This window comes from Penicillium samsonianum (genome assembly GCF_028829775.1).
Source record: "Penicillium samsonianum strain IBT 33392 chromosome Unknown utg000005l_segment0_segment0, whole genome shotgun sequence".
In the NCBI taxonomy this organism is placed as follows: domain Eukaryota; kingdom Fungi; phylum Ascomycota; class Eurotiomycetes; order Eurotiales; family Aspergillaceae; genus Penicillium; species Penicillium samsonianum.
Genome location: NW_026643263.1, coordinates 1167058 through 1182985, shown reverse-complemented (window position 1 = coordinate 1182985; position 15928 = coordinate 1167058). Strand labels below are relative to the sequence as shown.

General features: G+C 49.9%; 4 protein-coding genes across 4 annotated transcripts; 2 read left to right on the top strand and 2 right to left on the bottom strand.

Annotated features, from left to right (window-relative positions):
- Positions 1–396: 396 nt before the first annotated feature.
- N7471_009361 (uncharacterized protein) lies at positions 397–726 on the bottom strand (the record flags this gene model as incomplete). Its single annotated transcript, XM_057282080.1, has 1 exon — positions 397–726. The coding sequence occupies one exon, from the start codon at positions 724–726 to the stop codon at positions 397–399; it is 330 nt and encodes a 109-aa protein (XP_057132963.1).
- Positions 727–3066: 2340 nt separating this feature from the next.
- Positions 3067–5042, bottom strand: N7471_009360 (acetyltransferase SAS4-like domain-containing protein; the record flags this gene model as incomplete). Its single annotated transcript, XM_057282079.1, has 2 exons — positions 3067–4253; positions 4313–5042. 2 exons carry the CDS (start codon positions 5040–5042, stop codon positions 3067–3069), a joined length of 1917 nt encoding a protein of 638 aa, XP_057132962.1.
- Positions 5043–6060: 1018 nt separating this feature from the next.
- On the top strand, positions 6061–6999 carry N7471_009359 (dihydrodipicolinate synthase family protein; the record flags this gene model as incomplete). Its single annotated transcript, XM_057282078.1, has 1 exon — positions 6061–6999. One exon carries the CDS (start codon positions 6061–6063, stop codon positions 6997–6999), a length of 939 nt encoding a protein of 312 aa, XP_057132961.1.
- A 440-nt stretch (positions 7000–7439) lies between these two features.
- On the top strand, positions 7440–9236 carry N7471_009358 (beta-N-acetylhexosaminidase; the record flags this gene model as incomplete). The annotated part of the gene is made up of 1 exon (XM_057282077.1): positions 7440–9236. The coding sequence occupies one exon, from the start codon at positions 7440–7442 to the stop codon at positions 9234–9236; it is 1797 nt and encodes a 598-aa protein (XP_057132960.1).
- Positions 9237–15928: the final 6692 nt, after the last annotated feature.

Genomic DNA, 15928 nt, shown 5'->3' with positions numbered 1-15928 from the left:
AAGTGCAAGATGTGAAGGTCATAGGAACCATGGCCCAGAATCTCAGGGTCAAAACCCTCATGCTGGCAACCTCGGCTTGGGTCTCACGACGACGTTGAGCAATGCCGGCCTTTTTTTATTTTCATTAGTGTCACGCTCTATCTCAGTATATTGTAGAACTTACTGCTTCTTATCGTTGTGCATCGGCCACTCAGCGCTTACCCTCTAGGTTTCTGTTGCGGGCATTGTTCGGCCCGATTTCCCATGTCTCGACCCATATTAGGGGTGAGGGGAAAGAAATGGTAAAGGACAAGCGAAAGCCATCTTTACTCAAACTCCTGAGCGTAACTCCTGAGCGTACGATTTGTCTGCAAATTCCCATGGAGCTTCATCGATTCTGATGTCGGTTTCAACCAGTCAGGTTGCTCTTCTGAAAAAGAATATCGAACGGGATGATTTGGGGGGAGTCGGAAATTGTGACTTGATCGGGTTCACTTTTCTTCGTGACGATACGACAGGATCGCCCATCGGCCAACTCTCAGGATAGATGTTCCCGTCGGTGTTGAAATCGTACGGCCACCTGGTGTTTCGTTTCTTCTCGGGGGTGACGTTATGCGCGATGATCAAAATGAGTGGATCGGACAGTCGGACGTCTGCCGGCAACGGGACGAATTCACCTTGGTCGTTGTAGCTGATCGTGTCATAGTACAGCAAGTTAGTTAGGGTCTCGTATTCGCGAGCACCCATTGAGCCTGTTTGTTCATGGTCACGATATAGTCGCAGTAGCTGAGGGTAACACCTGGCACGCAATGATCCTGGCGTTGGCGGATTTCATCCGTATTTTTCCAGCTTCAACATGGGTATTCTGCGATTGATTTTCATGGCCAGTGCGATTCTCACATTGCCTCTGGCCGGGTCTACCCAATTATCCACATCACGGACGTGGTCTAGGACGGGCAAGTGGGAGATAAGAAAAGTGATATATAAGAAAAGAGCGATATAAGGAATAGTGGGATGAGGGAAAGTAAGATATAAGGAGAACCGAGATATAAGGAAGAGTAAGTGATGGATGATTCTGGTAGGGAGTTGTCTCCTTATATAGTGGGAAGTTCTTTGTCAAAGATGATACATGTAGTACGGGGTAGGAACAACCAAGAATCCGAACTATATCAAAGGACTGACATCTGGCGGTATCCTAGGAAACCACAGTATTTCAGAGTCCCTCATATCTCTCGGGCTCTCCTTCCTTGCCCGTTAACATCTCTCAGGCAACCAACTTGTCATTTTTTTCTTTTCTGCTATCCCACTCAGATTGCTTTCAACAGGCCGTTTCTACGGCATCAAATTGAGTTCCAACACTATGGCATCCAAACCCTATGCCATCTGCTACGTGTCGAACTCTTATCTCACCCACCTCACCGACCTTGCCATCCAAAGCCCCTACCCTTAAATCTGCCCTAGAAAGGGCAGTTAAAGCGAGAGGAAATCACTACCAAACGTGCTGAGGAGCAAGGATCACCCTCCTACCTGGAGTCTCAAAGACCAGCTAGAACAAGAGGTCATACCGCCCAACATTCTTTATCTCCTATTTGGACTACATGGATGGTCCACTTCGTTGCGAGGAACACGGTGGTGATGTTTCGATACCCCCAACGAAGACTAGGATGACGATCACCAATTTAACAATTCGCGCATCCCAACGAAGTCTTTGCTAGCATGGATGGCTACAAAGGTTTTCCACACCAAACCGTCTTCATACGAAATCCTTAGACGATTTCGGCACGCAGGAAACGACGGTCGAAACTGCAATTCTTCTACACTGGCTGTAGCGAGAAAAGCCGTCCTTCGAAATGGCTGCCATAGAAGGTTGTGCGATATCTAGATGATGGGAGGGGGTTTTCCGTCTTCTCCCAGCTTGATCACATTCGCAAGACCATGGGTGAACACGACAAATTGCGAGCTACGGATACCTCATACAGAGAGCTATCTATGTCTCGTACTCTTAGTCCCCAATACGGTTTCCCCGGAAGTCCCCTTGGCCACCTCAGCGACTTCACCTCCGCAACACTTCCACAGCTTGTTTCATACACCGCGGTTACACTAGTCACTTTATAGCGATGTCCAACGCTTAGTGATACACAATTCACCTCAGCAACATCTCAATCACCTCATTCACTGCAGTCACCCCGTAGGGCGATATCCGGGCCGAATACGAATACTTTCCGACTCAGGCAAACCATCCACTTGGAGGGAATTTTCAATGCAGTACAGAATGAAACTCCCCATGGTTGTTACATATTGTATATACCTCGATCTTTAAGTCATAGTGGAGTAAACCCAATTGTTTCGCCATCTAAGCTTGTATCTTCTATCAAGCCTCCTTCCTCATAAACCTCATCGTCTAGCCAAGCTGCAAACTCAAGACCTATTTTACTGGAGCAAGATATCAATCCTAAGACACACACACACCTATCTTCGGAGAAGTTCTCCTGCCGCTGACAGGAAACTAGGCCGTCCTAGTCTCAAAGCAGAGATGACCCGATATAGCGGGATTGGCGCAAACTCACCAACCAAAACAAGCTCGTAACTTGCCATACCCAGACCAAACCAATACAGTCTCGACTTGCGTTTGGAATACATATGCACATCGTACAGATGCTGTCACTGCTAGTGCAGCGAAGGATCATCTCGGCGGTTCTGCAGATGCACCATCTTCGTATAGTCGTATGCGAGTTCATGCATCCTTGACACCAACGGCGGTAGTGATATCCCTACCTGCATACAACATAAGTACTTCCACTGGTAATACGATGTCAAGATAATAGTATCTATTCAATCGCTAAGATCGACCATGAACTAACTAAAGTATTTGTACAAAAATAAAAAAATGTGGGCCTCAGCCAGGAATAAATCCCATCAACACCAACACCAACGCCAGCGGACTTTCCAGTCCGAAAATTTCAACATAAAAAGCAAAACGCAGAACACCATGCTAGTGAAAATGCTATCATACAAAAAAAAACCCCACCAACCAACCAACCATTCATCTTTCATGCACCATTGTAGAATACCCCCAACTACACCTAATCATCCCCCCAAACTCCGCCTCTTAAGTCTCCGCCTCTTCCTCTGCGACTGCTGAATAGAATCCTCGTTCAGAATCTCCGGCGGCAGCTCAAAGTCCTGCTCTGTCAGGTCAGGGACCGGGTATCCGAATGCGAGGGTTGAGCGGGACCCGCCGCGGCGCATACCTTTCGTTGCGGCGATGGCTGCTTCACGGACATGTCGTTGGCGGAAGAAGGATGTGAATGGGCCGGGTCGTGGGGCCGGGTTCCAGAAGTGGGAGAGGGAGGCTTGTTGCAGGGGTCGTGGGGCGGGTTTTTGAGTTTTGGTTGGGACTGGGGGTTGTGGGTGAGGTTTGGTGGGTGTTGGGTTGGGTTTTTTGCGTTTGGGGCTGGGTTTTGGTTCAGTGTCGTTGGTTTTGGTGATGGTGGTATTGGTCATGTTAGTGTTGGTGGTGGCAGTGTTGGTGTTGGGAGCGGGTTTGGAGATCGACTTCCGAGCAGCAGGTGCTGTCTTACGCGGTTTAGCAGCGCTTGCTGAGCGAGCTTCTTGATGAAGCTGACGCGCAGCCAAGGCGTCTACGTCGCTTGGGTCCGGGTCTGGCTCTGCGTCTACGTCTGGCGTGCTGTGTAGATCAGTCCTCGGTGCCGGGGAGCTGTCCACGTCTTCAGCGGGACGGGATCGTTTGCGCGAGTGCTGTCGGGACTGGACATTGGGTGCTGCCTCGGTACCTGGCACCGGGAGAGCTTTTTCCTTTTCCAGCTTGCGTCGACGCTCTTCATCTTTCCATGCTTGGAACTTGTTGACCAGAGTGACTAGCTCTTGGATTAGGATATCGCGCTTCGGCTCGTAGAGCTTCTTGTCGCTTTCGTGGACTCCCGTCAGGCCCATCATGCGTAGCCAGTCATGGCCGCGTAGCTCGTCCAGGAGACGCTCTATGACTTGCTGTTCATGTTGGGCGCGGTTGCGTTCAATGTTGCGGAGTTGTTTCTCTTGTCGTTCGAACTTGCGGTGCGCACGGAAATAGGTCTCTTCGCTCAGTGGGTCGATTGCGGGGGTGTTTGATGCGGGTTTGTGGAGGGTGATCTTCTCACAGTCGTAGAGCTTGAGTAGCGGGTTACCGAAGGGTGTAGGCTCGGGGTTGGAGCAGAAAGGTAGTGGTCGCGGTAGGTCGTCCACGAGAGTGATGGTTGTTTTGGCGGCGAGGAATTCTATATAGCATCCAATGTCAGCCATGAGCTCAATGCACTCCCAGGGTCGAGTGACATACCAGGTTCGGGGACCTCCAAGCTGATAATCTGTTCATAGTTGTGGAAATACTGCGCAAGCTCGCTCTTGCAACGCGACCCGGTATCGGTCGACCGCAACGACCGTCTCCCCGACCGTGTGTCAGTCGATGCAGGCTGCTCGTTGTCAGGCGCCTCGATCTTGCTATGTCGCGTCGGAGTCGCGCCCTCCAAAGCACCCTCTTCCTTGATCGCGTTCTCGTCGGCGTCGGCCAGCGATCGATTGTCATTGCGACGAGTCGAGCGGGTCACAGGCGAAGTGGGCGGCTTGACTTTCGAGTCCGCATTCGCCGGGGTAACGGTGCGCTGCTTCGCGACCGACGGCGCTGGAGAGATCGTGTCTAATGGGTCTGGCGACTCATGGACGCCGCGCAGCAAATCCGCGCCGGAGGGAGTACCTTGGTCACGGCGGGCGCGTGGGGTCTTTAAGGTCCCATTTCCATTTGTACGTGTCGCCGGAGTCGCCAATCGCCCGACGGAGGCGACTGTGTCAACGGATGAAAGGGAGTCGCGACGAGTGCGATTTGAGGTGCGCGGTCGCGAGGGTTTCAAGGGGTTGGTACGAGATTTTGCGGTAGGATCATCGAGACAATCGGGGGAGCTCTTGCGGTCGGAGGCATCGATGCGCGGTTTCTTCGGCGGTGCCAGACCGTCGGCAGGTTCTTCGGGCGCCCGTCGCACAGAGCGGAGTGAGGACCGCGACAGGATGGCCATCGTTGAAGGAGATCAGTTCATTGTGGGGGATTCCCTTTCCAAGGTTTTACAGGGACTTAGGGATGAGATATGGGCATGCGAGAAGTTCTTGGCGGATGCCGATGGAGGTTAAGGTGGTTTATATTCCCTGGAAGGCATCAAGTATCTATTGGTTTTATGATATTATTCATACACAATGCTTTGTTTTGTTCTATTCAGAATTAATATATGAATTCCTGTTGAGACATATAGGCAACGGCCTACCTAGTATAATACAGGCAAAAACCTTCACTCTTGAATCTACACATTTCAATTCTGATAAAGGATTCCTTTCATTAAACATGCTCCAATATAAAAGAAAACATTATACTAAATATCCCTAATATCCCCAATATCTCCCCAATATCTCGGGAAAGGACATACCCCCACGGCAGTGTGGGGGACGGCAATTCAACCATTGCCAGGTCGGAATTCTAATAAATTCCAATAAATTCCCACATATGAGGGGGCTGAGGACTCTAAGAGCTTCATTGGATATTCGACAGGGTATATCGGGTAATAGACGGTAACGGCTGCGCAGTAATAGACAGCCATATAGCCCTGAGCAGATTCAAGAGTATATCCAGATCGTAGCACAAGACCTAACACAGGAAGATCTCTCCGATTTTGTGCTCCCAAGAGAAAGAGAATACTAGAATACTCCCAAGTAAATAAGTATAGCAACAGTATACATAGTATACATAGTATACCAGGCATCATACCCGAGTCAACCCCGCATAAAGCGTGGGGGAGGGGGAAAATGATGTCCGAGACCAAAAGCATCGCCTCCGGGCAGATTCGCCAAGTTTGGCAAAATCATTCGGTTAAATCAGAAATCAGTGGGGTGGACGTGGGGGAAATGCCTAGCTAAATAGCTGTAGGTCCGCCAATATTGATCCCCCTCATTTCCCCTCCAGTGATATTTGGTATGAAGAGAATGAGTCCAAGCAACTCACAGCAGATACTAACAGACCAATAGATTGACCTCCTCTCCTCCAAAATGACCAACGGAACCAAGCGAAATCCCCTCCCCCACGGTGTTTACGTCCCCACCGTAGCATTCTTCAAGCCCGACGAAGAAGTCGATCTCGCAACAGTCGAGAAGCACGCCGTCTATCTCGCCCGCAGCGGGGTAACCGGCCTAGTAACTCAGGGCAGCAATGGCGAAGCCGTGCACCTAGATCGCGAAGAGCGCAAGGCAATCACAGCCGCCACACGTCGCGCCGTCGACGCAGCCGGCTACACCAGCATGCCAGTGATCGCCGGCACCGGTGCCGCCTCAACTCGTGAGACCATCCAGCTCTGCCAGGACTCCGGCGCAGCAGGCGCCGACGCAGTCCTCGTGCTCCCACCCAGCTACTACAAGGCGCTCGTGAGCGCCGAGTCCATGCACGCCCACTTCCGGGCCGTGGCCGATGCCTCGCCCGTCCCCGTTCTCATCTACAACTTCCCCGGCGTGCAGTCCGGTCTCGATCTCAGCTCAGAAGATATCTTGACTCTTGCAGAACACCCCAATATCATCGGGTGCAAGCTCACGTGCGGTAACACGGGTAAGCTTGCCCGTGTTGCGGCGGCGAAGCCTGATTTCTTGACTTTTGGTGGCTCGGCCGATTTCACGCTGCAGACGCTTATTGTTGGAGGGGCGGGCATTATTGGTGGCGTTGCCAATATGATTCCTCGCTCGTGTGTGCGTGTTATGGAGTTGTATCGTGCGGGCAAGGTTCAGGAGGCGCAAAAGGTGCAGGCTGTTGTTGCGCGCGCCGACTGGGCTGCTATCCATGGTGGCTTTATCGCTGTTAAGACTGGCTTGCAATCCTACCGTGGATACGGTGGTCTTCCTCGGCGGCCTTGTGTCGTGCCCTCTGCGAAGGCTGCGGCAGCCATCCAGGAGGAGTTCCGGGAGGGGATGGAGTTGGAAAAGTCGTTGGAGACAGTCTAATGGATATTGAAGTAGATTAAATGATACCTGAGATCTCATGTGGAGGTCTCTGTTCCTTTCGAAGTGTTTTCCAAGTGTTTTCAAGGTTGCTTTGTTGATAGATCGACGTGACCACAGTGTGACTGTGTCATTTTCCTGCTCCCCCCCTCTTTTAATATGTCCTCGTGTTATCTGGGGAAGTTGAAGTTGCATGTAGAGGTTGCACTTTCTCTTCTTCCTTAATTTCTCTTAATCATTGGAAACAGATTGACTTTATTAGTTAAGTGGCAGATGCAATGTAACAAGGGAGAGCTGTTTGTTTTTCCGATCTCGAACTTCCCCCAGGTTGCATCCAAAACACTCGGCATTCCTTGAGATCGGCAATGCAGCTGAACATAAATAGTTCTGGCTATCTCCTGGCCTCGGTTCTTCTCTTTCTCATCATCACTCAACTCATCAACATGAAGTTCGCCTCAGTCCTCAGTGTGGTCGGGGCCCTGACGGCTGTATCCGCCGTCCAGGTGAATCCACTTCCCGCCCCCCGTAACATCACCTGGGGATCCTCCGGTCCAATCCAAGTCAGCCACTTGAGATTGAACGGTCGTAACTCTGCGGTCGTCACTCAAGCTTGGGAGCGAGCATGGAAAACTATCACCACCCTGCAATGGGTTCCTGCTGCTGTTGAAGCCCCTATCGCCTCTTACCCAGCCTTCCCCACCGCGACTCCTGTATCGCCCTCCTCGACCCCTGCCTCCAAGGCCAAGCGCGCGCCCTCGGCAATCCACAACGTCGATGTCCATGTGGTGGACAACGATGCAGATCTCCAACATGGCGTGGATGAATCCTATACACTGGTGGTGGCCAATGGCGGCATCCGGATCAATGCTCAGACGGTCTGGGGTGTGTTGCACGCCTTCACCACCCTGCAGCAGATTATCATCTCGGATGGCAAGAGCGGCTTGATTATTGAACAGCCCGTCAAGATTAAGGATGCCCCGCTGTACCCCTACCGTGGGATCATGATGGACACTGGTCGCAACTTCATCACCGTTCGCAAGATCTTCGAGCAGATCGATGGTATGGCCCTGTCCAAGCTCAATGTTCTCCACTGGCACTTGGACGATGCTCAGTCGTGGCCCATGCAAATGAGTTCCTACCCCGAGATGACTAAAGATGCCTACTCGCCTCGCGAAATCTACACCGAGAAGGACATGCGCAGTGTGATTGCCTACGCCCGCGCGCGAGGTGTTCGCGTCATCCCCGAGGTCGACATGCCCGGCCACTCTGCCTCGGGCTGGCAGCAGGTCGACCCGGAGATTGTGGCTTGTGCCAATACCTGGTGGTCGAACGACGTGTGGGCGGAGCACACCGCGGTCGAGCCGAACCCTGGCCAGCTCGATATCATCTACCCCAAGACCTACGAAGTGGTTAAGAATGTCTACCAAGAACTGTCTCGCATCTTCAGCGACAACGTCTTCCACGTCGGTGGCGACGAGATCCAGATCAACTGCTACAACTTCAGCACCCATGTCACTAAGTGGTTTGCCGAGGATCCCTCGCGCACCTACAGGGACCTCACTCAGTACTGGGTTGACCACGCCATGCCTATCTTCCGTAGTGTCGGCGACCACCGCCGCCTCATGATGTGGGAGGACGTGACAATCGCGACCGAAAGTGCCCACAATGTTTCCAAAGACATTATCATGCAGACCTGGAACGCCGGCGATGGTAACATCAAGAAGCTCACCTCGGCCGGCTACGACGTCGTCGTTTCGACCTCTGATTTCCTCTACCTCGACTGCGGCCACGGGGGTGCTATCACCAACGACCCCCGCTACAACGAGCAAAGCAACACCGCCGGCGGCGTGACCTTCAACTACGGCGGCAACGGTGGCTCCTGGTGCGGCCCCTACAAGACCTGGCAGCGTATTTATGACTACGACTTCCTCACGAACCTCACTGCCTCCGAGGCGAAACACGTCATCGGCGCCGAGGCTCCCTTGTGGTCGGAGCAGATCGATGATATAACCATCTCCAGCGCGTTCTGGCCTCGCGCTGCTGCGCTGGGTGAGCTCGTCTGGTCTGGTAACCGTGACGCGGCGGGCAGAAAGCGTACCACCAACCTCACTCAGCGTATTCTGAACTTCCGTGAATACCTCGTTGCCAATGGTGTGATGGCTACTGTTCTTGTGCCCAAGTATTGTCTGCAGCACCCTCATGCTTGCGACTTCTACAAAAACCAGACCATAATCTCTTGATTGTGGTTTAAGCTGGCCTTTCAGTGAACCTCTTGATTTTCTACTCGTCTGTATATATTTAGTCTACCTTCGATACCCAATACCATTGGAATTTCTTCCGGCTTACCTGTCCTAATCAGTATACTACTTCATGTCCACATTCAATCTACAACAGTAGTTAATCCAATATAATTATCTGCCTACACCAGCCAGCCACCAACACTTCCATGTACATATATCTACTCCATACCCATACCCAATCTCAATCAGGCACCAAACCCCGTCCCCCAGCCCAAATCAAAATTCAAACCCGACCTCTCCCCTGTCGCTCTCCCTCTCCATATATCCATCCACACATAACCGTCGCCCCAATACAAAATCCACCTTAAGTCAGACAAACCATAATCCCAAATTATCTCAATCCAACCAAAAGATAACAAGACAATCCACACCCAAACCCCCACAGACCCTCCCTTCTTCCCAACCCACCCAGGCAACCTCCACAACAAACCAAACCCCCAAAATCAAAACTGCCGTGCAACCCTCCGTCTTGGAACTCACCCTTCGGCCCCGTCCCGGACTTTACATGGGCTTCGGGACGGGCTTGCTGTATGTAGTATGCATGCAGTACGGGGTACTCCGTATACATGTTAGGAGATATATGTATGTAAGTATAAGTAGAAGTATGTACTACTTATGTACTATGTACACATGTTCGAGTACGCAACGCTGTACATAGTGTTCCATGCAGGTCGGATGGATATTGCATCATGCCATTAGCATTGATATGTACGGAGTACCTGCGGTGTATTCGGTGCATAGTACATAGTAGTACATAGTACATAGAATGAATTTAGACATGCGTTGTATTGACATGTACATATAGATATAAGGTAAATGTATAGTTACTAAATCTGTGAATGCAAATATACAAGACCAATCCCGCCCCCTCGGAGCAAACCAGCCCAATCAGACATCCATGTTCGAAATCCAAACTCGAAACCTAGCATATGGATTCAGACCGGGCTGAGTGGGGTGGGGTTTGGGGTGTTGCTCACGTGTACACGTACATGCATAAGGACATATGTTGCACAGGATGGGCGCTGGGCAATGACAAATTGACGGATTGAGGAGAAACAGGCGAGTGGTTGGATGTTAATTCTCTTAGGTGTGTTTTATCTTTATTCTGGCTGGGTTCGTTGTACACGTGGAAATTTGTGAGATTTGTGGAATTCCTCACTGGTGAGGTCCATGTTTGATTTAATATTCAGGTTTAAGAGGGGATGGTAAATGGGGTATTCAAAGATGAATGGAATACACTCACTTCTGATTTACACCTTCCTTTCCCTCGGAGGTATTCGGGTACAACCCAATCCTAGCTTCCACATATCATGTGTCCATACAAATAAGTACCAACGCTTCCATTTCTGGTTCCCATAGGCGAGTAGATCGGGAACTGATCTCGCATATTTGTATATGGAGTGGAGTACAAGCACACGGTCATTCTGCGTAATAGCGTGTTTATATTATTAGTTTGGGTTTTAGTACTGTGTTAGTGTTCGGCTAATATAGACGGTTTGGGGAAGTAACCTTCTATCCTGGGAATGGGTGCTTGGTTTGGTTTGGTCTAGTATGTACTTATTTTCTAGGCTGCGTGATATTTTGAAAATAGGAGTATTTGGTAAATATATTTCCTGCCTTTGTCTTTGGTTATGGTTTACGTCTTACCTGGCGTGGATTGAGGTGAAATAGGTTTCTGTATCACAGTCGTGTTTCAACGTGGATCGGGGTCCTTTTCCTGCTATATCCCCTTGGCTTATGTTTCATGCGGTTGTGCGGGTTCGTATAATGCATTTCTGGCATATAATATAGTGTGAGTGGCTCGGGCGTTGAGATGGGGCTTGGTTTGAGGTTACTCCTTTGCAACATATATCAAACCGAAATGGCTGAAAATATATATCGATATAGTCAAACTAGAAATTCATTCGTTGACAGCCATTACAAATTGTCAATAGGTCTTATTCTTACTCTCACTCCTATCTCATCTCGCCTTGATTACTCGTTACACAGCGTTAACCCCAAGACCCAGGTATCTGATCGCAGACTGTGGGCCACGACCAAATAGAAGGTCTCGTGTTGGTTAGGGCGACAAATCTGGAGCTGTCTTTTCGACGGGACTGCGGAGAATTTGCGGCATTTTGTGTGTGTCTACATGGTCATCCCCTGGTATGTGTGGGTGGTGTTTCATGATATATCCCGGTCGATTCTGACGTGCGTTCGTATGTATTACTGGTAAGGCTCGCAGGGGCTATGTCAACATTGCATGGAAGTCCTTCTAGAAGTCAACCTTATCGGTGGACGTACATGTGTTCTAGGCATGTCTATATCGAGTCTTGTCGAATGACATCTCGCGACTTCGAGTCTGCATATATCGCAGATGTGTTCGAGATACCAAATCGGGTCCCCGGCTCGAGACAAGGCACAAGCCCAAAGGGAAGGTAGAGACCTGTTTCACCACTACGCACCAAATCCCGTTGATCCTCAATATCCAACCTGCTTATCATGAGCCCGAGGAGCATGGGCGATGCCTGTGGGATGCCCGGGTATACATCGTACAAAACCAAACATAAGCAGCGGACCGAGCTCAGACAGTGAAGATCCCCCACAAACCATCCCACGCCTTATGCCCAGAGTAGACGTACCTGCTCGATGTACGCCACAAGTCTCAATCCCAGGTAGGTGTCTGACCGCGTACACATACTCCCTTGCGGCGCTCTTACTTAGCCAGTCTATCGGGCAAAAGTAAAGCGCCAGAACCCGCAGCACCGCACCATCAACCCAGGTGCATCTGTTATCTGCCTAGCTATCTGATCGCCAAACTATAGAACCTAATCACAACCAAAAACCTGATCGACAGTATACAATGCACTATGTATACCCGGGTGGTAGGTCTAACCTTACCAGATCGCCCACTAGAGAAAATCAGTCCTACCACACCCACACCTTCCGCGTGCTCTGTCCTGTGCGCTCAGACCAATTGAACCCGGGTTTCTGTCTGTCGCGCCCTGTTTTTTTTTCTTCTTTCTTTTTGCTGGCAATGCAGATGCAGATGCAGATCCACACGCGGGGATGCGAAAAGACAAATGCAAAGGCTCAAGATAATTTTCCTGCCAGTTGCATCGGAGCGCCCGACTTCCATATCCACATCAAATCAGAAATTAATCGTGGACTGCGGGTGGCATCCTTATGCCGTGTTACCCAACTCATGGCTCCGTGAGAAAATGGATCGTAACACCGCCTCAATGAGTGGAGTTCAGGATCGTTGCGTCATCTCGGGGAGAGCGAAAGCGCTCCCCCATAGGCTAAGAAGAGTGGCTGGTGAGGTGGGGAAGGTTAGTGCCAGATGTGGATTGCTGTTTCTCTTCTTTTGGCTTCTTTTTGCTTCTTTCGCTGTGGCACAGTCAAGTTCTGTAATGTAAAGACATGTAAAGATATGTAAAGGGATAAGTGGGATAAACCTGTATCTTTGTATGGAGTACTCCGTAGTGGAGATGTGATCCGCACAATTGTCGCTAGTGAAGGTTCTGCATGAATTTTACGTCAAATCGCAGTTCGCTTCGCCTTTGTTCGGGATCGGCATGCCAAGTCAGATCCAAGGTGACAGATCGAAATGGGTGGATGTGTGATATATCCAATCAAGATATTATCACCCGGATCAAGGATTTGGCATGTGTATCCGGAATTGTCACAATCTAGTTCCCGAGATCCCGTGCGGTGCTGTCGATCCTTATGGACGTATAGGGAAATATCAGAAATGATTCGAAAATGCACAGGTATACTCGATCTCGATCCTGCATGTGCAGCAAGACCCTCTTTCCTGTTGTGTCCATGTCAAATTTGACAGCGGGGACTTGATTGGCGTACTATGGCTTGACTAGTCATTTCAGGTTTTGCTTTCATCATACTTTGTATACAATATATTGTTTATCTACCCGCGATGCTCAAAACAGGAGTATGGAGTGATACTAGGTACAGGCAATGAACAGCACATGTCCGACCTGCAGGAAATATCACCTCGGGGACCTCCCTCGTAAGCTTTAGGACACGATACGCGGGATGTGCTATCAATCTACCTACCCTCGAACCTGCCTACACTTCTCAAAACGCATCTGCCTCGGCCACAGGTGGCACAGTGTGACGCCTTCCCTCGAGCTTATCATGGGGTTGGAGGGTATCCACGGCATTTCCCTCTTTTGTCGGCTGTGATACACTTCTCAGATATTAGAGATCAGATGATTAGATCCTAGCTCTAATCTAAAGAACGACCCCATATTTGAGTCTGTGGGTACATTATATCGTCCTGTGAACTGGGGGAAATTGAAACCGAGGGGCGTGACGGATACCGTATGACCACCGAGAAGTGATTAGGCTACTCCGTATGATGTACTCCGTACACACAATTCCGTACACACAATTCCAAATGCAAAAATAGCGAAAGGCTAGATTGTTTGATCTACGTTAAGAAATACCAGAAACTAGCTCCCAGGCAGAGAATCAGGGCCATGTTTGGCCGGTGGGTGACTGACTTTACATTCTACTGGGATTAATAGCTTGGCCCCCTTTCTCAAAGTTAATCTTGCATAGATTGTGTCGTCAGTGGACGTCACGAGGCGGGTGATTGGATGTGTTTTACCCCTCTCGGGCGAACACCCCCAAACCCACGAACACGTAGATCAAAACACGGGTGACTCTACCACTAAGGTGGTGGCGTCTGGAAACGAGGAGCAAGGAATTAGGAATAGGACAGACGTAGGACGAATGAACTCCAACGCAAAGAGCAAGAGCCGAACTATTACGTAGGGAACTGTCTTGGATCAAGGAACTCACCTCGCGATGCAGTTATTGAGATTAAGAGGATCAACATCCTTATCCTACCCGCATTTAACCTTGTTTTGCAATAAATTTAACCAAATATCTTGATCGAGAACATATATACCTTGGGTAAACTACCTACGGAGTACATGCTCAAGTCTATGTAGGTATTTGTCCTTCGCTTCCTAAAACCTAATGCTGCAGTCCCACATAGACTGACAATCCTGTCCCAACCATATGGAACCGTGGAGCGAGAGGATCGGACCGTGCCCACAGCACGGCAGCTCACCTTGCCTGTCGATGGGACCAATAGCATAGTCTGAATATCGGGATTTCAGGTGCGTCCTGCGGTGGTGAGACAGGCAGGGAGATCCCTGGTCAATAGAAGATAAGATATGTACATACTGTGTTACGGAGTGGTTTTAGTCTGCGGGTGTACGGAGTAGATACGCTGAATGCGAATGTCACCAATGTCACTAGTTCCCAAGTCCCTATGCAGGGATGTCGCCCGTGTGACCCCTGACGCCCCTATTTGCAGGGGCGCTGATAGGTAGATTATCATCAGATAGGAAATTGACAAGCAAGTTCTTGCGTCAGGGAGAGTTAGGATTTACATACAGTATTAGTAGGGCTTATATGAGGTTGGTATGCTAATGTGCCATTTCTTCATTCTGAAGCCCCTGACAGAGATCTACTACGCAGACCACCTGGGCAGGTACCACGATGACATTGGCTAAACCAAAATTATGATCGCCGGAGTAAATGGTGCTCGAGTACGGAGTATATAAGCTTAGGTTCCGTTCGCCCTGGCAAACACACTAGCATCGGTATGACCTGTAATCTCGCAATGATCAATAGTGTAACTAGTCTACACACCAAACCCGTACTTGGTAGGTACACCCTTTCTGAATAACATCTCGGCATAATATCTTACTCTGTGGAGACTGCAGTCTAATGATTAATTTCCCTATATTGTATAGTTCAAACTAAATACAAAACTAGCGATAGCACAGATATCCTCATATCCTCGCCTTGCCACGTGAACGATACATGTATGTATCCGCCCCGGTGGAGAGCGTGGACACGCTCCACCCTCCGGTCCGTTTCCGCTTGGGAAAGTCAAGTCAAATCCCAGGGAATTAACTGCCGAGCACTTCAATCGTGCATTATAGTACTTTGTACCCGTCGTAGCACATTGTTGTCAAGTGTGGGGCTCTAGCCAGTCACAGCCCGTCAAGCACCAAAGTCGGCTAGACTGGGCTATGTATGTAACTATACGAGGCTTGGGAGCGGCCCCGCTTCCTTATTTGACAAGAGGACCGAAGAACGCGGGACAATGCCAGGGAAAATGAGGCTCACTGTGCCTTGGGCCTCCACTTAGATATCTCCACTCAGCTTAGGGACAAAGCCGGGGTGATGTTAGTGTTGGCATTATAGCGATTCGGGCCCGGGGAGGCCGTTAGTTTGCATATTGGAGGATGTTGGTGTTGTTGTGGCTGCAATTTGAGCACCGGGTGAACGAGGATGTGGAGATGACAGATTTTGAGCCCACTGTTGGGTCGAAGGATCCGAAGAAGATGCGTGCACGCAGGTCTAGATCATAGGATCGTCGGAGTCGCTGTTGGTAGCTACATCTACTGCTTACATTGTTGTGGTTTTTTTTTTTTAAAGAGAATTCTTATTTAGGATGAGGATCTTTCGAACTGTAGGATCTAGGGCGGATAGAATGGATGAATAATCGTGGGGAATATCCATGGGTATTAGATTTGAAAATGTTGAGAAATCAAGCGTGTTGTGAGATATCGTTATGATCTGACAGGGCGCAGTCGAGGCCATCCCGT